At 40.3% G+C, this 27,732-nt stretch overlaps 1 protein-coding gene across 1 annotated transcript in view; it reads right to left on the bottom strand.

Annotated features, from left to right (window-relative positions):
- Positions 1–27,732, bottom strand: part of XYLT1 (xylosyltransferase 1) — a 131,464-nt gene that overhangs the window by 33,298 nt on the left and 70,434 nt on the right. Inside the window, exons 3-5 of the mRNA XM_053472295.1 lie at positions 16,383–16,555; positions 15,691–15,893; positions 30–110 (exon numbers count right to left, since the gene is read on the bottom strand). Coding sequence (XP_053328270.1) covers positions 30–110; positions 15,691–15,893; positions 16,383–16,555 — 457 coding nt within the window. The remainder of the gene's footprint in view (positions 1–29; positions 111–15,690; positions 15,894–16,382; positions 16,556–27,732) is intronic.

Genomic DNA, 27,732 nt, shown 5'->3' with positions numbered 1-27,732 from the left:
CACTGAACATCATATTAAAACATAGATACCTTGCGTTATCCCTGCCGTGTGACTTCAGAAAGTTCATGTCTCGATACCTTGAGAGGAATGCAACCAGCTGGTCATTCGTCCTGCCAAAAAAACAAGGAAAATATAAGGAACATGATTCCATGGCCGATTCAGAATTGTACAAAAGTGCATTAAACCAAACAGTGATGGGGGAGAAATACGTCCAGACAGAAAGGAACATCTCCCCATTCTAAATATAATATAGAGCATGCCTAGTATGAATAAGGACAAGGTATTATGAGCTAAGGCTTAAAAGAGACTCCAGAAAGAACGCGTATTAAAGTATTTTGTAATGATGATAATGACAGGAGGGTTTTATTAGACCCCTGGACGTCTTGCGTGAGCCAGCACTAGAGTGTGAAGTGGCAAGCAAGAGATGTATTTGGCTAAACTCATCTCCTGGAAGCCAAGGAGCTGGGAAGGAAGACAGGCAAAGAGGCAAATGCATGGTAGGATTCTGCTGAACCCGTCTTTGCGTTTCAGTGGAGAAATATTAATTCATCATAATCATTAAAATTCATATGATGGATGGAGTATGCATTTAAGATATAGAGGTCCGCTTACTGTACTGAACTGCGGTTCTACAAGACTCTAGCTGAACCTGCCAAAATCCTTTGGTAATTCGGGACCCTGTCAATGGCCAACTCTTACGCTCAGCAGTAAGAACTTTACACAGCAGAGTTTGATGTTGTGGTGTAAAGAAGTTCAGCTTAAAACTAGATTTATGAACACGAAATACTTAGCATTAGAAATGTGTGGTCTGACAAATTATGCCTATATATAAACTTTTAGATTTTTTGCAAACATATGAGACATCTCTCACAATTTTTTATGGTGGGAGATGTGCTTTCAAACATCTATATGCAGACAGGTGCAGTTGAGTTTAGCGGAAGGATGATATGCTAATGTAAACATCACCCCTCAAGAGGATTCCAAACTGTTTATAATCATTGGTAGGGTTTTCAAATGGAGGTTTTAATCAGACACTTGACTGCAGTATCTTGAGTGCAGAATCTAGTAGTCTGTACCTTGGCTTTCTCTGCCATTCAGACATATAAATCTCACTTTCTCCCTTTTCTAATCCCTTAGAGAGCAAGGAGTAAGGTTGCAGGAGTTACTGGACATCCTAGGAGCCCGGCGGCAGCAGCTCCTTTCTCAATTCCTATGGTTACACCATTGGTGCATTGACACATCTATTGTTGGAGGCTTGTATAAAGTCAATGGACATATATTGAAGTACTGTTGGACTTCACTCAAGAATTAGGAGTATAAAACTTCATCACAATAATGTTAATTTCAAGAACTCAAGTATTACAATGTGATTAACAGCACATAAGACAGATCCTGAGACTTTTGATTGCATTGTGCCAAGACAGGTCTGGACATCAAAGTCCTTACATCTGACTCAAGTAGGGAAATATTCTAGAACACATCCTTTCCAAGATGTTAACCAACAGCATTGTCCTCAGAAGAACACGAGTTTTTACATATGTGTCGCACATCGAACATTTCATACCGTTAAAATGTTTTCCAAACCTTAAAAAATATGTCCGCCTAATCTTTTTCTTGACTTTGTTCGAACCAAGAGCTATAATTTGGCCGTAAATAACTCACAGTAGTCAGTTGTTTGTTATAATAAAAATTCTCTGGCTTTAAATTTTTACAGTAGTTTGGAGGAAAACATATTGTGGTTTCTGATAAACCAAGGGTGGGAATATAAATATCATTTGAGAAAAGCAGTAAGAAAATTATATTTCAGTTCATTATTTTGAGAGAGAGAGAGCGCACAAACAAATGAGTCAGAGAAATCATTGCTCATTTCTCACTCTGAGCTTCTCCCTTTACAGTAAAATCACGGAAAATGAGGAAAAAAATACTCTGAAGGAGGTATCTCTTAGTAAAAAGTACACCCGCTAATTAAAGTTAATTTGAGAATCTTCTCAGAGTATATCCGCATTAGAACATTTTGCTTCTGTTCAAGGTATATTTTATATATTACATTACTGAATATGGTCCATTTTAATACAACATTTTTATTCAACAGAACGGGAGGGCATACTTCAACGCGTTACAGGCAAAGCGAGACACTAACTTTGAGAAGGTCTTCATTAACGATACCAGAGGGCAGGACTTTACCGAGACTTATTATGTGACCCCGTGATCTATGACAACTATGTATGTAACTTATGCAGCACAAATCTCTACATCTCTTCAGTGGCCACCTCGGAAGCTGAGCACAAGGTGGTTCTTCAGGTAAAGTGAGAAGGTGGCCAAAGCTCTGGTGGTAGAAAAGATTCCACCACCTCTTGCCCCACATCCCAATACTGATGTGATGATTTGGTCCCCTGAAAAGTTGGGAGTATGTAACCAAGCCTGAAATGCCTTCTGAGGGGGTCGCTTTGGCATACTAGGTGGAGCCAACCAAAACTAGAACCTCCGTTTGATTCTTATTGATCAATATACTGTTTTAATTTAAAACCTTGGCATAAAAATGTGGACTGCATTCTCACAGATTTAGGAGTAAAAACCAAGGATCTGGGTGGACAAACTGTACCAGTAGAGGACGGAACACATTAAAAGGGACACATATAGTTAACGTGTATTGGGTCCTTTTGCTCGGACCCCCAATGCATGTATGTAAAAAATGTGTATGTTTTTTTGATTTCCCTTTCCTTTTTTTTCTCAAATGCATGTTAACCATCCATGGAGAACAACATAGCTGAAATTCCCCCCTAAGCTGATGACTCGAGAGAACCAGGACCCTCTTTCCATGTTCAATCATGTAAATGTTAATTCCTTCCAGGGTCAAGCTCTTTAGCTCCATTTGGAAACCAGAGGGGGAAAACTCTTTCTCTGTATAGTAAGCTGTGCAGATTTTCACATTTGCTACTTCAGTGATTCTGTATCTCAGTGAGATGAATGGACATTTAGTGAATCCTTCCACATGAAATCATTTCAATAGCTAACTTCTAAGAGTGCCATCCGACGCACGCAAAGATGCAATTTAGTCAACTAAAAACAGGGTGATGGCTCACAAAGCATGCCCTTGTCTTGGTTTTAGGGAATATCATTAAAAAAATACATCTTTAGTATATGACGATTGCTCAGAATCCTTTAAACTACACCTGCAAATCTATCTTTCTGCACAAATAGTGGAGTTTAGGCAAAATTGTGTGTTAAATATATTATTTAACATAAAAATAGGGCTGGAATAACCCTTTAAATTTCACTGACTGGATTCTAAATTCTTAAGGATTTTATCCAGTGCCACCGACGCATTTAAGTAGTCCTCACTGTCTGACATAGAACCCGGTCTTTTAGGGAAACCAGGATTAGACTGACACCCACACGCATGTTCTTTATACGTTAGGTTTTAACAATAAGCATGAAACGATATCACTACACCAACACTAAATAAAAAAATAGTAATCGTTTCACAAAGACGTGCCTGTGTGTGTGAGCGTGTGTGTGCGCACGCCTGTGTGTGAGCGTGAGCGTGTGCATGTGTATGCGTGTGTGTGTGGATTCTGTACTCAAATACAAGCAGAATATCCTATTTATTTACAGGTAAGCGTGGTTAGTAAATCTAAAACAGTAATGGTTATAGCTTTGGTGCTAAAAAGTAATGAGATTTTATCAATCTCACCCCAGGAGAGGAAAACCGGTGTGTGTGTCTGCTTGCAAACATGTTATATGTTATCAGTAAAGCACTGAGTACCCATACAGCTTCAATAATTCTGAGCATTAAGCAATGAATGGCTTCAGAGACCGGAACACGCATTCTCTCCCGCTTCATGCTGCCAGGCAGAGGGGTGAATAATTTACAAATATCCTAGGCCCATGGAGAGAGAGAGAGAGGGTCAGACATCTATAGACACTGGGGGCAGGTAGAGGTGTAAACACACACACGGGGGGGGCTGCAAAGGGGACAAGAAAACTGAAATAAGGACTGGAAAAGATAAGTGATCTAAGAAAAAAAAATCCTGATGGCGCCCCCTGTGGTGGGCAAACGTTCATCTACCTGCTGTGCATAGAGACTGCTTTGGTTAACTTACTAAGTTCCAGGATATTAGTCGAGACCAAAAAAGTGCTTATGATGCCTTTAAAATAGGTACCTAAACTCTTATTAATTATAATAGTATAAATGCTTTAATAAGTGGCAGAAACCATTATTGACAGCTTTAAAGCCCCCGTGTAAGTCCGTGCTAATTGCGTTAACATATATTTTGACAGCATATACCGTATTGGCTCGAATATAGGCCGCACTTTTTTCCCCCACTTTAAGTTTTTAAAGTGGGGGTGCGGCCTATATTCGGGCTCTAGCGCCCGACGCCCGGGACATGCAGTCCCGGGCGCCGGGCAGGCAGCGGGGTTAAGATACAGATCCCCCGCAGCGGTGCAGGGGACCTGCATCCTTCTCTGCTCAGACAGCCTCCCCTGCCAGCACTTCCCACGGGGGGGGTGCCGGCACGGGAGGTTATCTAAGCGTTTTACCTCTGCCCACCCCCGACTTACCGGAGCAGACTCCCGGGTGTCTTGCGGGGCCGGCGGGAGACATTTACGCAATACGCAAATGCAACTTCCGGTAACGGTACCGGAAGTTGCATACGCGTATTGCGTAGATGTCCCTCGCCGGCCCTGAAGACACCGGGAGTCTGCTCCGGTAAGTCGAGGAGGGGGGGCAGAGGAGGACAGCGGCAGCGTATCGCGGGGAGGGAGGACAGCGGCAGCGTATCGCGGGGAGGGAGGACAGCGGCAGCGGATCTCGGGGAGGGAGGACAGCGGCAGCGGATCGCGGGGAGGGAGGGCAGCGGATCTCGGGGAGGGAGGGCAGCGGATCTCGGGGAGGGAGGGCAGCGGATCGCGGGGAGGGAGGGCAGCGGATCGCGGGGAGGGAGGGCAGCGGATCGCGGGGAGGGAGGACAGCGGCAGCGTATCGCGGGGAGGGAGGACAGCGGCAGCGTATCGCGGGGAGGGAGGACAGTGGCAGCGTATCGCGGGGAGGGAGGACAGTGGCAGTATATCTCGGGGAGGGAGGACAGCGGCCGCGTATCTCGGGGGGGAGGACAGTGGCAGCATATCTCGGGGAGGGAGGACAGTGGCAGCATATCTCGGGGGGGAGGACAGTGGCAGCATGTTTTTTTTGGTGCTTTTTAAAGAAAAAAAACTTTTTCTTTAAAAAAGCACCAAACTTTTAGGGTGCGGCCTATATACGGGGGCGGCCTATATCCGAGCCAATACGGTAGTTGTCCAGCAGCGGAGTGACTCCAACCCCCATGACGCTAGAAGCCTAAAACAAAAAGTGTGTGCTCCAAACTGGCTACCCAGCATTCATCAATCAATTATGAAAGTTATTAGTGCATGTAATTACAAACACAATTTATTGAAATCACGTCCAAATATTTTTAGCGCCCCCCGTTATCGTGTGGGATCCGAGTGGGATTTCTTCCGCACGGCCTCTCAGATGACCAAGATGCTGCCAACGCCGTCTTTTACAGATTCCATTCAATACACTGTCTCAAAGAGCTCAGCATTCGATAAGCATGTCTTATAGAATAACATGGGAAGGCATCTCATTGAACCCATACTAAATAACAAAGATCCAATCGTGAAAAGGCCGCTCTGTTTGCGGCTTGGATATATTTGCACTTCAAAACCTAAGCACAAAAGGGCAAAACTCATTAAAGGCTAATGGCTGTCTGGCTTGGATAATATACACCTTTCATTCTCCAGCACTTATCTCCAGTTCTTACTGCCCGCTTTAGCATAGAATATCTATCCCCTATTCTGGAGTTATCTCCCCATCTCCATACCCCATCTTTGAAAGGCTGTAGGAATCATTCAATAAGCAACTCTAGGAAAATAGCAAAAGCAAGATATTAACGGGGGGGGGGGGGCGGCCTGGGGGTAATCATACAAATCATCGGCCCATCAGTTATTTGTACAATGCGGCCCTTGGGAGAGCCAATCCACTTCAATCAAATGGGTGGACTAAACGAAAACAGTAATTAGACAAACCATGCAAAAAATAAATATTTAATACGGCTGCTTACAAAAAAAAAAAAAAAAAAAAAAAAAAAAAGGAAAAAAAGCAGATAAAAGTCCTTTTGTAATACAGCTAAATGAATCCGTAAAGACAATTATTACAATATACTGAATTAGCAAGCGGAAGGTTAGGAAAGTAAAGTACCCACTTTAAAAACAGTTTTACTTAAAAAAAAGAATGAGCTCTGCTCACTAATTCCAGGGCAGGAGTCCAAATCTCCATTTCCGAGGTTTAGGGAGTGAGAAGCCGCACCACTCTGTTCAGATTTACCGGCATATGAGAAATAGTCGGCGGTGCTAAGAGATGAACTTGCAGACAACCGTCAGCTCCTAGGTGCTTTATTTAATCTCAGAAATGCAAACCGTGCCATTTATCTATGTCACCGCTTCTTCAGAACGCTGCTGATGGCGGTTGGAATGACTGATAAAGCATAAAGGTTACCCAATGTGATTTCAAATGCACTCCATATGCTTTCTGCTAATCTGGATCACGTGATGCAGAACTTCTATACCGCCATTAAGACTGAGTAACCTCCTTGTGAGAACAGAAGAGACCGAAGTAGAGATTGTCAGCCTAATAAAGCAGACATTCTGTCTTCCCCCATGTTAAACAAATTGCACCCTGTAATTACATGTTTGGGATACAAAAATGACAGCTTATTCACTTATAATTCTTATTCTGTAGTAAAACACATAATACAGACACACAAAATAGTACAAAAATACTAGTCACCATAGCAGCAGGGGCAACAAGGGCTAATGAGGCCTGTAGTCTTATGGAAAGCATTGGAAAAAGGAGATGCTAGAATATGTGGATAATGTATCCGAATGGAGTGTGTGTGTATTGTGGGGACTGTCTACGCACCAACAGGGTTAGTATTTAGTAATTACCACATTCTAATCCAATAGGGCGAGTCATAAACCCCGGGCCACTGGTGTAACCTGGGGACTGGGATGGAAACAACTGGTCGAGAGTCTGGGCTCAAGCCCTGGATGGTGGGCCTTGCAACATCCCTACTCAAAAGTACAGCAATGAAACCCACAAGATGAGTCGGTTAGTTAAGGGTCGCCTTCCTGGAATCATTACTGGAGCGCTCATACATTTCTAGATTTATATTTCATGCGGAACCAGAAGGCCGGTAGAAACCTGCTGAGGTTGGACAACATTACAATTTTGTTTGCTTTTGAACGCGTTGAAAATTATCGAACCGGTCGCAAGTCAGAATACAGCTCAACAAATGCGTGAGCAATGACTGTGATGGGTCCTTTTAAATATAATCACACCGGCGACACAAAACATGCCACACAAAATCTCAGTGTACTTTTCAGGCGTCTGTCAGCTTCTAGGTTCATTTCCAGGATGGGACAGGAGTCGGCGAAGGGTGGTGGGATCAGTAGATCAACAGCTGGAGGGCCAGGGGTCGGTAACGGAGCTTGTTGTGGGTAGTTGTACAGCGTAACATGATACTAATTAACGAAACATGCCAAAGAAACGATCCGACTGGTGAAACACAGAAGCAGCGACATTCATTTTTAATATTCTACATGTCAGCGGCGTTAGACTCTCCTCCTCCTTAAATGGAGCATACAAACAGTTGAAACTAGGTCACAAACTATTTTTAAATCCCATACAAGAGCGTTTCTGCGGCGGCTGCTGTCACTCGCGGAGTTTTGTGGCAAACCCTCATCAGGTTGGAGATGTTTAGGTAGAAGTTAATGGGTAAGCGATATCTCTGGGCGTACATCACTCAGCACATTAATAAAATAGGCTCTGACTTTCATTACCCTACGCGGAACATCACATCGTTTTAATCCTGTAACCGTAGAAGAAGGTCTGCAAGCTGTCTAGGGAAAGTCTGCAGAGTGTGCAGAACTGGAATACGCACAATAGGCGCCGAAAACAATCCCTTTGGTTAGCAAAGCCTTTTATTTTAGACTGGCAGGAGGCAGCCCGCAGAACAGTAACCCTCTGGTGAGCGTGCAGGGACGCTGTACTCATCAAAATCGAGTGGCCATAATGGAAAGAATAAATTGGAGCAGATAAAAGATGTCGTACAAACCTACGTACAGCAAAAAAAATAAATAAAAAAGATTAGAGTTTGTAATACATATCGCAAAAGGCACAAACAGCGACTTTCTTAGAACCGTATATATGTCTACCCAGCTAGCTTTCCTTTTCTCAGGATCTGTGAAAAACCCTGCAGATACTTCAGACTTATTATTATTTTATGGATATTCTGTTAAATTCAGTTAAATTCATTACATAATAATATCAGGTCAATATAGTCATTTTTGTCATATGTGAAGGTGTGATAGTTATGACCACACAGCTATACATCACAGCTGTAAACACAGGCTACGTAAACTCGTTTCTAGATTGCGGGACCGGTCCTAGATTGTGGGACCGGTTCAGCAGGGCCCTACTTGTGTTTTTTTTTCCGGAAGTCAGAATTATTTTATGTGCTGTTTGTTATGTCCGGTTTACCGACTGCACACCGGTGTGGAATATGATGGAGCTACGTAAAACAAATAATGTTCCATCTAAATAGCAAAGCACGTTGGCATTGACCTATGAGTGGGCTTCTGATTAAGATAAAACCACGTGCTACGTTTCAAGGTTACCGCAAATGATTTTGTAACACGTTTAATCCTCGTTGCTTGGACCTGTTTGGCGTTTGAATCAGTAATAGAATGAATACTCCGCATTCCACGGTCACTTTTTCATATCTATATTTGATTTAATGAGCCTGTCTCTTCAGATCTCGCATTTGCTGGGTCAGTATGCTACGTTTAAGTAAGATGAATGCCATCTAAGAACAATCAGATTTGTTCAAGGACTTCAAAAACAGCTATCCATGTACATTTAACGTAATAAAATTCCAACAGCATTACTGGTTTCGTGGACGCACAATGCAAATACATTATCGCTTTTATTTATATTCATGGATTGCAAGTGAAAAACGGAAGAAAAGATATTATGGATCACTGATTTTTTGGATCCATTTAACTGCCAGGACCCATTTCTTATACAACTAAATTTAATTTCTTAATCTCCAAATGAACTAGTTTTAACATGTATAGAAGTGTGCATGTATGTAACTTTTTAGCACCCTTAAAACGCTGCTTATAAGGAAGTGCCACATATGGAGACTACTTTACGATACCCCAAAAATTTGACCACAGATTTGGCCCATCTAGTCCACCCATTTTTCCTGATGTGTTGACCCAAACCTTAACCAGTCCTTGGTCTAGATTTAGGACAGCTTTCCGTGCCATGCATGTTTAAATTCCCTCACTGTATTAGCCTCTACCGCTGGCTGGTGGCCCTCCATGAAAACATGTTAAAATAACCAGAAAATAATCAGAAACATACTTTATGCTTAAATGTTGTAGTGTATGTGCGTTTTTTCTTCCAGAGCCTCCAAGGTGTGCTGGAGCTACCATACTCACCTATAATTACACTTTATTAAAGAATACATAGAAGCTTCAATGTGACTGTAATAGAAAAGAACAGATGAAGGCTCATAATGGGTTCTCTATTACTCCGTACAGGCATGTTCTATGTCCAGGCAATGAATACAGCCAATTAGTGGGCTACACCGAACACATAGGCACTCATTCAGAAGGTGAAAAAATACAACTTAATATTTATGACATTTTTTAAAGCAAAAACATAATGATGGATTCATCTGAGAAAGTTGAGGCTCCCATGCAAGCTTTAGGGGTATGCCTCGACTTTCTAATGTGGGTGGATCTCCCTATTTTGGTTAAAATAAATGTTCAGTTTTATTCATTAATGTCCAGAAAGTCACGGTGTTTCTAATTCTTGGCTGCTGAAGCGATAAAGGCTGCCAACAAAGTTCTTTCTGCCTGTGGCATTAATAGAAGATGGCCTCTGTCCCCGTGCTACTCCGATTTTAAGTTAAACACGTCATCAGGGTGTAAAAGGTTCATGTAATGTATGCACCGCGCTAGACTAAATAAAAGTCAATGCACCCAAGGAACCCATTAAATACATTAAACTTACAGAATGGTCATTCAAGCACGGTGTGCCAAAAGGGAGGAGAACAAACATTCCAGTACACATAAACTTCACAGGGAGAGCTATATTATATATATATCTATATATATATATATATTACACACACTACTGTTCAAAAGTTTGGGGTCACTTTCATGGAAAACAAGGACATCTCTACTGGTGTAAAATAATTGCTAAAAGGTTTTAAACGTCTTCACTGGAGCCGTAGCTAGCTCCTTTTACACCCGAGGCAAGAAAAGAAATTTGTGGCCCCCACAGGTTATTTTATTTACACTGCCCTTACACACACCTGTCCATAAAGACACATTTACACATACACACACCTGCCCATTAACACGCATACACTGCCCTTACACACGAATGCGCATAAACACACATATGGGCAGTTGTGACCCCAAACTTTTGAACAGCAAAGTATATATATATAATGTCCTACTCACCTGTAGTAGGATTTACCATCATGAATACATTGGCATAAAAATATATGTACATATTCTAAATCTATTCACGTATCATGCATTTAACAGCTGCAGACACCACGCATTTAATGAAAATGTTGTAATGTGCCCTCCATTGTCCTTTTTTTTAAAAAAAAATTGTAAACATAAATTTTTCCCATTCCCATATTATGTGCTAACATATGATGTAATAGAGAACGGAAACAGAGCTGCATTTTTCCAGGAATGGACAAACCGCGTATGGAACAATTATAGTGCTGTACCACCGCTTATTTTACTATAAGTTAAAAAGAAAACAAAAAAGGCTCTAATTAGGGAGGTTATTTTCCGCCCCTTCAAAATAAGCTAAAAAAGCAGGGGGGGGGCGGTTGAGAGCACAGTAACGAAGAAAACAAGCTGTTTTTCCTTAGTTTCTAAACCATAACAAATCCAAGGTAAAGTTGGCGGAGGAACTGACAACGAATTATCACATCAGCAATAAATCTAGCTTCAAAAGCAACATTTTCCACTACACGTCTGATCACAGCTTTCAAAAGTTATATCTCTGTAAATTAAAAGGATGAGGTTAGACATCTGTTTACTTCATATGGTTATTTATTTTAAGACCGACAAGGACAAAAACAATGCATAAAAAAAACCTTAAGGCTGTAGCGTCAACAGATGTCCCATCCTAAAGTTACTACTTTCTACTCAAATTAGATAATGCAAAATTCTCCAATGACTGAATTATGGATTGTATATAAAGCATAAAAAAACAATGAAAAAATGAGAGGGAAAAAGTAGCAAACATACATGTATTCTGCCATATGGAATAGCCGGGTACTGGTAAATTGGCGGTGTGGTGAAGAAGAATTTATCATGTGGAAGTTGAGTAAGAGAAGGTCCTATACCTGGGAACTCTCGAGTTTCACCTGGAGTCTCGGGGTGAAGAGATATGTCTTTGGGTCTCCTGGTCACTCATTTTTTTTCCAGGCAGGGGAGAAGCATTTGGATGCAGCAACTCCTTACCCATTTACTGCCTATTTAAGACTGTCTGGGGCTATGCAGGGCTACCTTCACCCCCCCCCCTCCAAGACAATTCTCTAGAAAAAGGAGAGCTCCATGTAGCACACCCTGGGTAGCTCTCAGGTATGGTTGAACCCCAGACAACGTAGATGTGATTGCATTGGGCTGCTACCACAAAACAAAGGACAGCAGGTGGATTCACCATCCAGTATCCACTACCCCATCCACAAAATAAGGGGCTCCTTATTGCTCAATGCAGTTTTATACAAGAACTGTAGTGCCTTTAATGGGTACGGCTCAAGAATCGCAAAGTTGGCTTGCCAGAATAATATGTGCGACAGTCGGCTCATCAGATGCAGTTCGACAACTTCTAGCCAGCTACCTGTTGGTTATCCCTATTGTCCCATACCTCCCAACAGTCCCAATTTTCAACCACCGTCGGGCATGGGCCAGTTGAAGAGATCCTCTGACCAAGGCGGTAAGATGAAAAAGCAATGGAGATCAGAGACCTTCTATGCACATCCCACATTGGATAAAATGGAAAAAGTATTTTTTCTTTAAATGTTGTTACATGCATTGCAGTAAATGCAGCGGTGCAGACTGTGACTTCAGCAACGACATTACTCCGACCATGATGAATTCTATTTAAAACAATACCCCCCTGGACTGCTCTTTATGGATACATTTTAAAGCAGGGAGCAGACATTGACTTTGCAATAAACACAGGAATATACATTAGTAGATGGACAGTAATTAGCCCGTGTAAGAAATGTCCTGAATGCCCTATAAAGATCCTCTCTCTCAGCAATAAAATCAAGCAGCATCTCGTATCGACTTAGTGGCACGGCCACTTAAAATGAGAATATTAGGTCACTGTATTAAAGAAGCAGCTGGGCTGTTCTAGCACGTGAACACCGGTTTAACTGCAGAATGTTCACGTTAAAGTCAGGGCGCACGATCCTTAGCTTGTTCACGGTCAGACAAACCAATCAATTTTATAGAAGTGTGCGATTCTGCATGGTGATGCGCTGGAATGATGGTTCTGGGGTCAATTGCTCTTAAACGCGAGCCATTATTTGATGGACCTTTACTATCCATGCACAGCTCCTCTGCCGCTAACCGATGATGCTATATTTCATCATCACCGGCCATTAACACTACGGGGGAAATCACTCTATGGTCATTTTAGGAGCTCGAGGAAAAGTCTTTCTCAAGATAGGTCAACGACACGGTTAGATAATTAGGTATAATAATTTTTTTTATATTTGAAGAACTAGCATATTATTGGGATTCTGAGTGAGAGACGTTGGCACTTTAGGCTCTTGTCTAGAGCATAAAGATGACTTTTATTGGATGCCCTCCATCCAGACGCCTGGCTAGCCATGTCCAATAAAGGGCAATCAAGGTGTTTTTTGGTGCCTTGTTGTATTCACTATGGATAAAGGCAAGGGTTAAGTAGGGTCACAAGTAGGGCAGTTGCGTATTTGAGCCTCTTCTGGAGCCAGAAAGGGAGTAACTAAAAAAGCTTTATTTTACAGAGAGGGTGGTATATAAGCAGAACAGCCTACCAGCAGAGGAGGTAGAGGTTATTTAAACATGCATCCTGGATTTAAGACAAGGAGTGATTAAGATTAGGCAGACTAGATGGACCGAATGATTCTTACTTGCCGTCAAATTCTATGTTTCTATTTCTGTGTGAAATTCAATTAGATTTCAAAGCAAGCTTTAATCCCGGTCCAGATCACAGTAAAGTAGATCTGTATTGATGGCAGCATTCGTTAAATTGTATTTCTTATTCTGAAATGTTTGTTTCCTATTACTGTGCTTCTTTCACCAATTACACGGCGTGTTTAGTCAGAGGACATGCTTTGCTCTACAAAACATTTACATGCTAAATCAACACTCGGTAAGATCCATTGGAAATAAAAGACGCCTGAGATGAGCGTACGTCCCGCTACTTAGGTCATTTAATAATGATATTTAAAGGGACACCCCAGCCATTCTACGCACTTTAACGCATATGATAGCTGCGCTTCCCTTCAAGCAGCCTATCAGTGGCAAGACCATGGAGGAGAAGGGCAGCTGCTGCAGCAGGGCTACAGCTTCTGGGTCAGGTAAGTGCTTTGTGTTTCATTTTTCCCCATGGGGTCTATAGGAAAACAGTCAAAAAGTAGACCTTTGAACGCTGGTGGGATGAGCAATACATTATTGTGAATTGAGCAACGTTTAACCAGGCCCGAATAATGACTCTACAATTGCTATTGAAAGGTAGATCAATAGGAGGCAGCTAACTAACCCTATCAATATACATATCATGTCAGCAAATCAATTAAATTATTATTTATAACACTGACATGTTTGTGCTTGAGTAGAATTTGGCAATTAAGATTAATATGGAAGGAAAATTGTCAGACAGATTAGCTATCATGTTTACTAACCCGGTTGCCTATTGCAGCATGCTCCCTATCGATTAACACCGCGTCTGGCACGCGACACTTGCTGGGGTTTGTCGTACGCACTTTAATGTATATGGCAATGGTGTGGTACGTTTCATTTTTCACGTGTAAGCTCTTTAAGCAGCGCCCTCCTCACCTGTTTCTGCAAGTCAAATTGTTATGTTACATACTACTTGTTATCTCCTGTCTACCCATTGTACAGCGCTACGGAAAATGATGGCGCTATATGAAAGAATAATAATGTGGTTCCCCTTGCAAATGCATCAAGGGATTCTGCAGAACCCCCTATAGGGGTTGAATGATGCATATTAAAGCGCTCATACAGTACTTTAATATGTTTTTCACATACTGTCCCCCGTACACATGCAGAATTCCTCCATATTTATTTGCCCCGCTATCTGCCGTGCAGGAGATGGGCTCGGCTGGACACATCATCGATACGTGGTCTACACACCATCAGCAAGCTCCATCATGCCCACAGAAAGCACTCCTATTGATTGCAAATGGGAGCAGTCTTGCATCACTGATTGTGAATTAAGGTGTTCTTTGGGCAGCTCTGAAGCTGCAGCTTCTTCATAAGGTAAGTATTTTACTTTTTTTAAACAATATACTCACAAATTAGCTCAAAACACATTACATTTGGTCCCTTTAAACCTCAGGCACCACAGGCGAGCACCTCCTTCGTCTTCCTTGCGCTCTTGCTATTTTTTTTTCTGCACAGACATCCTTATTTAAAAACAGACTGCTTCCCAAAAGTCTATTTTAGGTAACCATACAACTTGTGCTCGGTTTCTTTGTTTAAGTAATTGAACACTGACAGACACATCCCGGGTACACAGCAGCAATTTCCGTGTTTGTTGCTTCAACGACTTCAAGCAATTGATGTTGGAAGTATTTCACATTTTGCGATATTATAAATTTCATCAGAGTAGAAAACCAACACACCATAAAAATAATTATATTACGTGTTTCCATGTATCGGTTTGTGTACTTGAAGAAATATATTATTTTGTTATCACTTTCTATTTTATATAAAAGAGCATATATATATATATATATATATATATATATATATATATATACACATATATATATATATACACATATATATATACATATATATATACACACAAAAAAAATCTGATTTCCAACTAAATGTGTAAATATTAACCTTAGGTTAACCATAGAGACACTTCTATTATGTTTTTCCTTTGTTAAACTAAACAGATTTAATAAATATATGTTAAAAAAAAAAGTAATTACAACCAAGTGCATTAAAGTGTAGATTTTAGCCTGATTATTAAATTACATTTTCTTTTTTAACCCACTATTTAAGGATTTCTCATTTTTATGGATGACCAATTCTATGAGAGTGTTTGTGATGTCTTGGTGAAGCAATGTATTCATAAAACAAGTTGTTTTACAATTAAGAAGTCCACTGTCATAGATAAACATGACTCAATCTGCAGAATATACTTCCCAGTAACAGATTTCACAAACTAGAGAGAGGGGTGCCCTGTCCTGCGCTGCCACCTTTCATATCAGGCCATCCCAAGTCAGAAGGACCCTTGTATCAACGAACATTCCCTTCAACATTATTTATAACGGAGAAAACGTATAAACCTTGTAGATTTACCTGACTGGATAATCAGCAGCACTGAGATTGATGAAGAAATCCCAGGACCAGTCAGACATCTCCAGGAGGTCCCTCATACTCTGTAGGTAAGTGGATAGCAGGCTTGCTCCTCCCCAGATGGTGGCCATTCTCCAAGAGCTCACACGCACATTGGGGTACTGACTGGCAAACTGGACCACTTGTCTGTGCAGATAATTGGACCTCTGTTCGAAAAGAAAAATGGATATTACATTATTCATTCAAAAAAGGTCTTGAAATTCCACATAATTGGAGATAATGTCCCCTAACAACACTCTGGAGACTCAGCTAGGCAAGTTGCGCATGTCACAAAACATGATAACACGGATTGGTAATAAACCATCTTTATATTTAGAACACTGAGTTGACGATGATAAAAAAAAAATCTACATAATTATGCCCCTTTCTGGATGCTAAAACCCAAGAACATGACGTTTATTTCCTACAACGCAACTTTCTTTGTACAGTACAGGAAAGACGGAGATCATTTCAACTAAGAGCATGCAGACCGGTCCCTATTACATTCTGAAAACAACAAGTGGAAAGACAGCAGATCACTAACAGGCAGAAAGACGGCAGGTCCCATGCAAGCAGAAAAACAACCAAACATCCCAGGCAAGCAGAAAAGGCGAGGGGAAAAACATGGACAAACAGATCCTCTGTAAATCGTTTACCTTGTCACAATGGATATAGTAATAATGGTCCTTATGATAAATTGCTTTGAACATGCGCTGCAACTGTCTGGATGCCCTGCCATGGACAACCAAAACAAAGGCAATCTTTACAGGATTCGATGCCATGTACTCCATCGAGTCTTCATCCCACTGCACGTTGTTGTTTGCCTTCCCTGTTTGCCAAAACATAAAGAATAAAACGAGGACGGTTACAAAATTCACACATTTAGAGCTCGTTTAGATGTAAGAGACTGATAACTGCAGGGTTCTTTTTGGTCTCATTGTGTCACATAAATTGCTATTAAGGAAAAGTGACATTAACCTCTGTATCCAAGCAATCACTGTCAGATGTACAGATGTAGCAAACATCCTCTGGCGCATGTTAAAGTTATATGCTTAATGCATCAGCGGCTCCAGCCTGTGCTAACAATGCTCTTGTGAAGAGAGGGCGGCTGTGACGTTCCGTCGGGCGCATTAACATTTCCTACATCTGGAAGACCTTCAAGCGTCATATTTCTAACAGCTGATAGGAATAATGGAGCAGGGTGAGGAGCTGAACATCAACTCACTTAAGGATATAAGACACAAAGAGCGAAGATAATGATGAAGTCGCCGAGAACGTGGTCTACAACATTTAGTACGTGGCTGGAAGAGTCTCAATTCGGTAAAGTTAATGAACCGCGTGGCATGTGCATGTTACTATCATGTAACATATTCGTGTTCGATGGGTCTGCCCTTTATCTGGTGCAGCCAACATTCAGGACAGTAGGATAATTATGTTTTCGGCTGTATTTGTTGTTCACTAAAGCTTGGTTGTACCAATGTTGGAATGAGGATTAAGGCCGTTGGTGAATCTATTGTCCATTGATCTAGTCATACTTCTGTTGCGTTGACCCCACTGGAGTAACACAAACTAGTGGGGCTGCCCTAACTCACGAAACATGTCACTTATAATATGTGACATCAGTTATCAGTTTACAATGATGCAAATTAATACAAGATGCCAAATTTGCCCTAAAATCACTTTATGCACGACATTAGTTCCGGCTTCAGAGGGGAGGGAGGGTAACATTATACCTCGGGTGGACCCAATTTATGGTCGAATTAGAATCAAAAGATCTTGAGTCTGTCATCGCCTCTCAAGTTCAATTGTTGCTATACATGTCTTTCTAGTGGTGATGTCATGTGCGGAATGCCACCGGGAACACGTCTGTATAATTACATATTAGGGCAGTTTTAATCAATCATTGATCAATAAGCCTAAAGAAATGTGTACAGTAGCAAACGGCAAGATCGCACTAAACTTCTACAACCCCTACAGGGAGAACATTTCAAGTCCGGAGATAAGCTTGGCTGCATCTATTTATTCTAAAGCAACTAGCCCTCAGAAAAAAAGACATTAATAAAATACAATATTAATAAATAATTTACATTTCTGATGATTTCATTCGCTTATGTACCAATTCTGTTTGATACCCCATGATTTATTACAACTGGATTTGGGATGTGAGCATTTTGCCCGTGTGTTGACTCTGCACATCTCATTACACATTGTTTTAAAACATTATATTGCCCCGGGGACATTATTTAGACAACTGTCTTAATAGACAACCAGTAGCCTATTAAATAACAAGTACTAATTGGCATCCCTACCGGAATACTACCTTTCCCGTGTTGGTGGAACACTCCACATACAAGATACTTATCGGGCGACGAATTTAAAAACTATCTGTGTTGGTCTTTCAACATTGCTTCAGAGACGAGCATTGTTAAGCAACACTCTAAAGATGTAAGTGACACCATAAAATGTCTCTTATTTGAAATAATTTTAAAGGGCTCTTTGTTGTCCCTTACAAAGTGAGATCTGCGCAGGTATTCCCTCTAGGTATGACAGGCAACTAATCAAGTCGGACTAGAAAGAGTGCCTGGGGGCACACGAGATTCATGCAAATCTGATGACGTCCACCATCAAACTTTGCATACCTTCCATGAAGTGCAATCCCTACCATGACACATGACATTACTAAGAACACAGCCTGTCCCTTTTTATTGTGCAAGACATGTAGTCCGTTAACATACTAGGCATGTTTTGGAAATTGCCCCAAGGGGAAGGACAATTAAGCGTTCTATTACAATATTTGCATGTGTTATAAAGGTGGTTATAAAGGTGAGGTCTCCAAGAGGTCTCAAAGTTTCTTTGCTAACAAAGTAAAAATCATTTGTTCCTACAAGTGGCGCCAAATGCCTCTGACCCTCAGGAGCATTATTAGCTTTAGTATCTCAAACAGATAGAATAAACACAATCTGTGAACAAAGCTTTATGGGTTAAAGGCCCAAAGCTATTTAGATGCTCAAAAATGTTCCACATATTCTGCTTAATTTTTCAACCCAGTCATGCGGCTATTTGCTAAACTGCTAAAGAATGCTAAATATCAAATACACACTGAAGCGAAGACTTGCAAACGTGTCCACTATTTAATGGGGCGGTCATGACTAATATTCCGTCTCTGGATCAATGAAGAAAACTATGGTTGAGAGACGTCCTGAATGTTAACAGACTAATGTGCTTTAAAAGAAATAGAACCCTTAAAGGGTACAGTAATGTCTTAATGACTATTCCTTATATAGTACTTTTATAAGGAAGGCCGTCTATCGTCCGAGTAACATGCAGAATGTTTCCAAAAGAAAGGCACCACCGCTAGCGGGGAAACCACAGACAGCGTACGCGTGCTCGTGCTCGTTCCCAGTGCTTGTGTATCTTGAATATCTCACCAAAACCCTGGTTTTCACAGAAACTGAGATCACTGAAGCAAACACACAAAGCCACAAAGAAATAACAAAAATTATTATGCACCAACGTAAAGCACCTGTCAACAGTGGTGAATTTTGGTTGGGAGCAGCCATAGGCCTGAACTAGAGCAGCACTCCAGCTCGTACGACTTCCATCCACCCCACTGTCATCTCTCCTGAGTGCAGCCATACATCTCGGCATTCAACATCTTAAATACACACATATTGGACATATACCATTGAGGTCAGGCTGGCTAGAAGCCCCTAAAAGTCCTATTACGTAAGGTGGACGAGGCCAAAATATGTTTTACCTGTTTATCCTTCTAAAGTACTTGTGGAACTTCAGCTACCTATATTGTGAAAGTGGCCAAGTGGGTCGAGCTTCTTCTGCGGGAAATGCCTGGTTCCCCCAGTAAAAAACATAGGTTAACCTCTTCTTTCTTAAAGAAACTCATCTTACTAAATTAAAATAAGTAGCCACCTCCATTATTCTTGCAGGAAAAACTTGCCAGGATAGTCTTTTCTGAATGAGTCAGTTGAAAATACACCTTCATCCGCGAACTCGCCCTTCAACTATTGTCTATTACTCAAATTCACAATTTCCAGAAACTACAGAGAAGAAGCTTGGATAAGTTTCTCACTATGGGGGCTAGAACAATCTATGTAGAATTTGGGAGTCAGACAGAAGTTTATTTGTAGCTTAGCGATAGCGCTTTTGAGTCATTGAGCTGTTAAAATATAATATTTTGTAATATTCAGTAACATAAATTGGTTGTAATAGAAACCTTTATCGGTACTAATCAGTTTACATAGATACATTTGTTTTAAATCAAATTAAGTTTCACACGGTGTTCGTTACAGAATATGCTGTCATTCAGAGATCTGCGCTCTTCTGATTAGGAACATTGTAACCACCAAAGTCTGCAGATGCAGCCAGATGGTTGAATGCAAATGTAGACCTTCAGCAGTTTCATTGTTTCCAACCAAGATGGTCGTGCGGTTTCAAGTTTCACAGAGAAACTTCCACATTACTGTAAACATATGACACAAATACTTATACTGCATGTAAAAGGGTAACGGGAGAGACTTCATTAATATGTCGGTAACGCGAGCGGGGAATTAAACTGAATGGTTGCCTGTTCAGCCATTTAAACCTTGGTACCTACACACCATGTTTCATGTAGGTAAGTCTTTGGACAAGGGTAGTCATATACAGAAATGACATGAAAGGAAATGCGAGATGAAAACCTAATAAAATTCAGCAAAGGGTGTTTTTATGTTCTGTAGTATTAAGATGTTCCAATACCCTCTGATCCTTCAGAGCGCGCTGGATGATGCTAGGCAACTTCCATCTTGGACTATACGTTGGTTACAACTGCAGGCTTCCACGCCTTTATCGCAAATATCTTTGGGGTAACGTCAAAACCCAGCAATACAACACAACCATATCACTCACACTTCAATGGAAAGGGAGAACAACAGAGGTCCCTCTTTAATTGTCAGAATATACATTTGACTATAGAACTGGATTGTGTTTCTATTCAAAGGTATCTAGTTAGTCTTAGGGTCCGTTAACCCGAGCATGTGGACATCCACTGTGGGACTTCTACATACAATCAAACATCGCAAGTCCATAGAAAAGAGGAACACCATGGGAGGAAATGGGGATCATAGAAGGATTTACATCCTAAAGAGAGCGCCTTATAAAGTTAGGAGACGCCATGTTGTGCAACTAAACAGGAGAAGTTAATGTGAGGCAACTTACTTACCTACAATTGCTGAAGTATTATTATACTCATAAATAGGGGGGATGAACATAATTTTAATGTCATCTAGAAGAATATTCAAAGGCAAAAGCCACACACTGCATCCATCCATCTGCAAGGGATCTACGTTAAGATTGTTCCCAAAGAACATTCTGTGAGACTTCCTCTGATGACTTGTCAGATACCAATAAAGCAGGCAGGATACCAAAGCGGGATGATAAAGCTATTAATGTTTTTACGGTACATTCACAATCAGCTGCCACCGACAGCCAGAAAAAAACAAAACAAACTAGAACAAAAACACACTTCCCTGCATAGAATCAGATGCAACACCTGCAAGATAAAATGATAGCTATTCCGCCTTTCAATTTAGAAAGGTCAGTTTCACATCTCTCCACCTGTAGCTTCCTGCTTTTATCAGGTTAGAACGGCCGTATTTTTGTGTGTTTTAAATACACAGGTCTGGGTAGATATGGTGGAACATACAAATAAAGTGTCTACATGCAGACAGCTGTATCTCATGGTTTTCAAATGGAAAATTCTATTCTGATGATTTCACTTCTACACCGATACCTTAACCTTTGGAAAAAATCACGTTCTGCCACTATTAATATTTATCAGGCTTGGTATATTGAGGTGGATTTAATCACAGAAGAAAATTTGGGGATAACAATCTGACAAACCCCAAAAGGTGAACAATACAATGATTAATCAAGCAGAGACCTGCAGCCTCTGCCCTGAAAGGCATCTCTATTGATTATTTCTCTCACTGCTCTGTCTGCGTATGTTCGGAGAATGGCACATCTTTGACCTTATCATTGTTGCTCGGTGTCAGCTCCCAGAGTCTCAGACTTACTTCTAGAGATGCAAGTAAAAAAAAGTTTGCTACATAATGAAGTCAGTGCCAAATAACCTGTGGGGTAACTAGACTGTAGAGTCCACTTGGGTAAGTGCCGCATGGCACTTCTTCCTTTACTTAAGGAGACATCAAACATTTATTGTATTTGTTGAGAAGGGGGTCTCACTACAGTATATCAGGTCAAATGACAATTTCCTCCGTACTACCTCCAATGGGCAACAAACAAACAACTTTGCAAGTTCATGAGTTGTGTTCAAGGAACGGTGTCTATTAAATCCTCACCTATTGGGAAAGATTAGCACAGCCCACATGTTACTTCTACAAAAAGTGGGAGGCCATGCGGAGATTTAAATTTACATTAAGTGGGCTGAAACACTAGATAACACCCACAAATTTAACCTTGGAATTTGCCTCCATAGGCATAGACTACATAGGAAACTCTACTTTGAGTCAAAAGCATTAGAAACTCTTGATAAATCTGCAAAGTCCCATATTTTATGGGTATAAAGTCATGTTTATGTACAGCCCACAGATAATGTGATAAGCGAAAAGAAAAAAAAACGTGCTTTCTGGTAAAAAGTAATCATTGTATCTTAAATGAACAGCCTAGAATATTAATCAATACTTCATTGGAACCTTGGGGAAGATGGAATTTATTGATGCCTACACCAAAGGACATTTACTTTTACCCACAATACATCCATAATAATGTTATACTCTAAGGGCATTAAAGACGACATCATCTCTGGTTCCATAAAATGTCTATCAATAGAACCGATATGAAAAGTTTGAAGTCTAAAGGGAACGCGTATACAATTTCACTCCTTTTCTGAAGTTATAATAGTATGTGACCTTCTGTTTTCTGCTGAAGAACAAACATTCATTGATCTGTGCTTTGTTCCATGCCGTGTGTCACCACCTCTATCTAGCTTCACATTCTTCACAATACATCATGATCACTTTGCTCGAGGACAACTTCTGTCACATGGACCGGTTTTTTTTTCCCCACCAGAACCCAGGACTCTTGGTGTCTACACTTCTTGTTAATATCCTTTTTGACCTTTCCGCTTCACTTGCTTTTTACCATCGATAATGTGAAAGATGGTTAGCACATCTAAACACTGTACTTCCATGGAAAACAAACCCAACACGAGGTAGTAATTAGAAGGCTCTCATTGCTACTGTCACTCCCTTTAAATTGGAAGAACTTTGATTCCGCTTCGGAGTCTTGGTCAGAACTGTGAATCGCATTACAAGGTTGATGGCTCAAAGACACATCATATCTGCAAAGTTCCACTTACTGTGACGCAACGTATTAGCGTAATAAGTACTGCAATACTTTGATGGGGTAGATGCAGTGAACCAAGAAACCTTCATTTTTAAAAAGTAGACTTTTTTGCAAGAGCAGACAGGCCTTGACTGCACATCACCCTTCTATCTGGTTAAGTGTTGACCTCCAGCTTGTATCTAATATATCTTTTGGCTAATTTTCTTTTCAATTGACCATGAATATAACTAAACCTCTTTTTGTTTAGATATGGATCTCTCTAGGCAAGAATGAAGCAGAATGTATGTTTTTATCTCTTTAAATGGAGGTAAGGATGTTTTGCACAAAGTATCTTGTGCATCCTTGCCTATATATCAATAGGTGAGTTACTTAAAAGAAAATGAACCGTTTTCTCCTCGATTCGTTCCCAGCAAGATCCAAAGAATATTAATAAGTGGAAAGCTATTGAGAATTCTTCTGCTGTGCTGATATATCCTCTCAAGCAAGAGCTGTTTGTCTTAGATGCACAAAGGTGTCGAGGGTGCAAGACATCTGCAAAAAAAAAAAGCCTTGACTTTGAGAAAACTTAAGAGGTGATCTTTCTCTGGATAAAAGAAGACTTGCAACAAGGATAATCCAGAGTATGATCGTGCCAAGTATCTGACAACAAACAAGCACAAGGTGGTTTTCCTGAACGCTTTCCATCTCCTTTTCAAATATAACATGAAGATACACAAAGGTGCACGGCCTACATTAAACTCTTCGCATTCATAATGGTCTTCTATCCCAACATGATCTCTGGGTCACATTAAATCCATCATGGTGGCACGGAAGCTCATGCCTTTAAGACTTAGTGATAAAAAATAAAACGATGTAAAAAAAAAATAGATAATTCTAATTCATACCTATGGTGCCTAAATGTATCTTGAAAAAATGTACATAATTGGCATAGCGGCATTAAATAACAGAGAACTCAGCTGCCATTGCAAAATGTACTGGGAGAGCGTACAAGAACTCCATGTGAAATGCTAGTTAAAACACAGTTTCCTTTATGGAGTTCTGGAAACAAATACTGCCCCATTAACTCAAGGATATGTTACAAAAATACAATTTTAGCTCCACAAAAAATGCTCAGATTATCAAATATGCTGTATCATTCCTTAAAAAATCAAGTTGAGTTAAACTAATAGAATGTAATTAGATAAGCATCCCTCCGATCCACGTCACAGTTCAGTGGCACACGGTAGAAGATGCTTTTAGGACATTTACGTTCCAATACACAAAGGCTATGTGCAGTTAATTATGTCTTCCAGATATCAGGGCGCCATATTACTTTGCATGCAGTTCTTGCCAATTTATGTAATGCTCGTGCAAGCTAATGGGATACACATCTGATCTTAATTTTCATTACGAACGTTCTTTTCAATCCATTTTGTACTGACCTTTATTTCTGAAATTATTTCAAAGCGGATTCTGTTTCCGAATGACCTGCTGCTGACCCAAAAAGGGGGCAGAGGAAATATCTCATGCGCGGATCATTCACATGGGTGACTACAGTATCTGAAGAACAGAGCTTTGCCGAGCTGCAATATACCAATGGGGTATAGACCGACGGGAATAGAAACTCGGCAAGGTTGGTCCCTTCATGCTGCGCAGTTTAGGTGGGTTTCCACCGGGTCTTAAATACCCACCTAGAGCTTTTACTTTAGTGAACGGGCCCTAGCTGGTGAGCAGGCCGTACGGAATTATGTCAATCAATCCATTTGCTTATAAAGATTGGAAATTGGCCAAATGTTTTAATTTGCCGATCCACAAATAAGGTTATCTGGAAAGCGTAAACTTATTATGCATACTTCCAACCTAATTATACAACTCTAATTTTATTAACCGTTGAATAATTAACACAGTGTAAAACTAAAAAAAAAAAAAGTTAAAAATTAGTTGCTGATATTTTCACACATAAAATGTATTTTTGGAGTACATGCTCCCTAAATGTTCTAGAGCTGCCGATTCTAGTCTCCAAAGAGCAAAGCCCCAAACACACATACATTCTTTTTCTCTGGAAACGTCAAATCCGTTTACATAATTATCACTCGCTGATGACTTTCTCTGCATTGCAAACTAGTTGAGATGCCAAATCTTTAACACAACGTGTTGCTTTTATTTAGCAAAATAATTGAATGCCAAGAAACTCTCGACATTTTTCTATTTTGTTTACTACTTAAAAATAAAAGTAAGAGAAAGTATTCCTGGCAACGAGGAAACCTAAACTTAATTATATTTTAAAGATCCTGCAGAGAAAGAAGAAAAAACGCACATGTGCTGTGCTTCGGTGAAATTTGCCAATTACTCCATAAATTCAATAATTTAAACAACGCCTGGTTGGAACAAAGACTACTATTACGGATTTATATAGCGCCGCTGTGTTCCGCAGCGCTGTACAATAGGTAAGGAGGACATAAACTGTTCATAACATTGTTTGGGGTAAGGAGGGCCCTGCCCATGCAAGCTTACAGTGTGCATGGCTCCTCCTCTGCCTGTAGAACGAGGAAAATAACGCGGAGACCCCGGGAAGCAGCGCCAGAGACTCCAAACCTGAAATGCTGAGGGTATATATATATATATATATATATATATATATATATATATATATATATATACACACACACACACACATATATATATGCCCTTAAACTTGGATTATCCAAGAATTGTGGCCAGTTTGTCGCGTTTGAGGACTGGGGTTGCGCACCCCTCGTAGAGGAGAGGAAGTCTATATGAATATTAAGGGAGGGGGAAATATAGGGAATAGGAGGTATATGAGGCAAAGAATGTGATGATCTACTCATACATGTATCACCTATCTGGTGACCCTGTATAATTATTATATAATTGAAAATGGGGCATTGAGAAGCACAAGCTATAATATGACAATTATCTGGGTTAAGATGTTTAAGCAATACAAATATAGTCCGTATATCTTATTTCATAAACGTTTGATTAAACAGTGTAGCCAATGCCTTCGTCGAAATGAGCAGCGCTTCATTAAGTCTGCTGTCTGCCTCCCGGCTACTTCTTTCTACTAGATTTTTGTCCTGCAGATTTGCAGTATTTGGCTTATTATGCACCAAAAATCATCATCGTGCACAGCGGCTTATCCATTCCTCCTTAGAAATGCAAAGAATTAACAGACTAAGAAAAATGAAATGTAAAATATATTTATTGGCAGAAAGGGACTAAATATTTATTGACTATTTGCTCAGAGTATGTTGTATTCCATACCACTCAACAATTACTAGTGTGTTTAATATGTTACCAATCAATTTTATTTCAACCTAGCAAATATTGAAGGCTACAAAGTATTAACCGTCTCCAGAATCTAACTGGACAACAAAAGACGGAAATCTTAATTAAAGGACAGAATATAACGTAATGCATTGTTATTTATTTTACTTTTGGGGGAGGGGGATTTGATGCAATTTTTGCCAATAAAAAAATGAGGTAATAGAATCCAGCTCTAAGTTATTAGAATTATTTGCTCCGCCCATATGCATTATAAGCCACACCCATAATAACCACCTGGGTTGGAGTTATCCGTTTACTAGATGTTACCTTTTTCCAGTGAATGAATCGGATCTGTAGATTTCTACAGCAGGCTGTAACATTATCTTCTACGTGGATACATTAAGATCATTTCAGTGGGTGGCAGAAGACAACACTTGATTTAAGATGTATATAGAATCTTCAGGGATCGCCCAAGAGACAATTGGCATGGATTACTGGAGGCTTCAACCTACATAAGTGTTCCCAATTTCATGCAATGATTTACCAATTCCCCAGCTATGTATTTTTTTTTTTATTGTTAGGTTTACTGACATAATTTCCCAGGAAAGTGACTCTGAATCTCTCATAGGTGTATAACAAAGCAGTAAGCAGTTTACCTCTGTCACTATCTAAAAATATATAGTAATTAGCCATGAAAAGGTAGATGATGCTTTCCTCTCGACTAAGTTTGGGCATAAGAACACGATTTAGTATATAATGTAGCATTAAATACCTTCAACTTGCCAATCTGATCAACAATCTCTATCAAAGTAAATAGAGAAATATTGAACTCATAATAAAGAACACTTCTTTAATACAAAGAAGAGGGTATTCTTATCTGGTTCTTGAAACAAATTGAAAAAAATCATTGATTTTTACATTTTCATTTAAAATGAGTTGAAAAAGACAAATAACATCGGTGATTGCGGGAACAGGCTTTGTCTGACTCCTGTTTGCAGCTGGTAGCTGTCATTTGGGTGATTTAAGAATGATTGGCCCTTATGGGCACTATGCTGGAATACTAGGATGGGAGAATATTGTCAGCCACTACACAAATGGTCCCCTGTTAGATAAACCAGAACCAGCTAAACTATTTCCCCCTCCTGACAGCAAATATGCCGACTCTATCGATGGCTCGGAGAAGAAAAAGTAGGACTTGGCTATGTAGACAGTCATGTTCACCCACTCTACTCCATACCTCCTAAGTGTCCCTTTTAAGAAGGGACACTCCTTCTTCCGAACCCAAATCCCTCTAACCATGTCACCTTGCTGATGCCCCTCTTCCCCAAGGGTCTCAGAATTTTGCTAGGTGTGAGTGTATCACAGTGTTCTACAGCCCTAAAA

This window comes from Spea bombifrons, chromosome 7 (assembly GCF_027358695.1).
Source record: "Spea bombifrons isolate aSpeBom1 chromosome 7, aSpeBom1.2.pri, whole genome shotgun sequence".
NCBI lineage: Eukaryota > Metazoa > Chordata > Amphibia > Anura > Pelobatidae > Spea > Spea bombifrons.
This window is presented reverse-complemented; position numbering and strand designations above follow the sequence as displayed.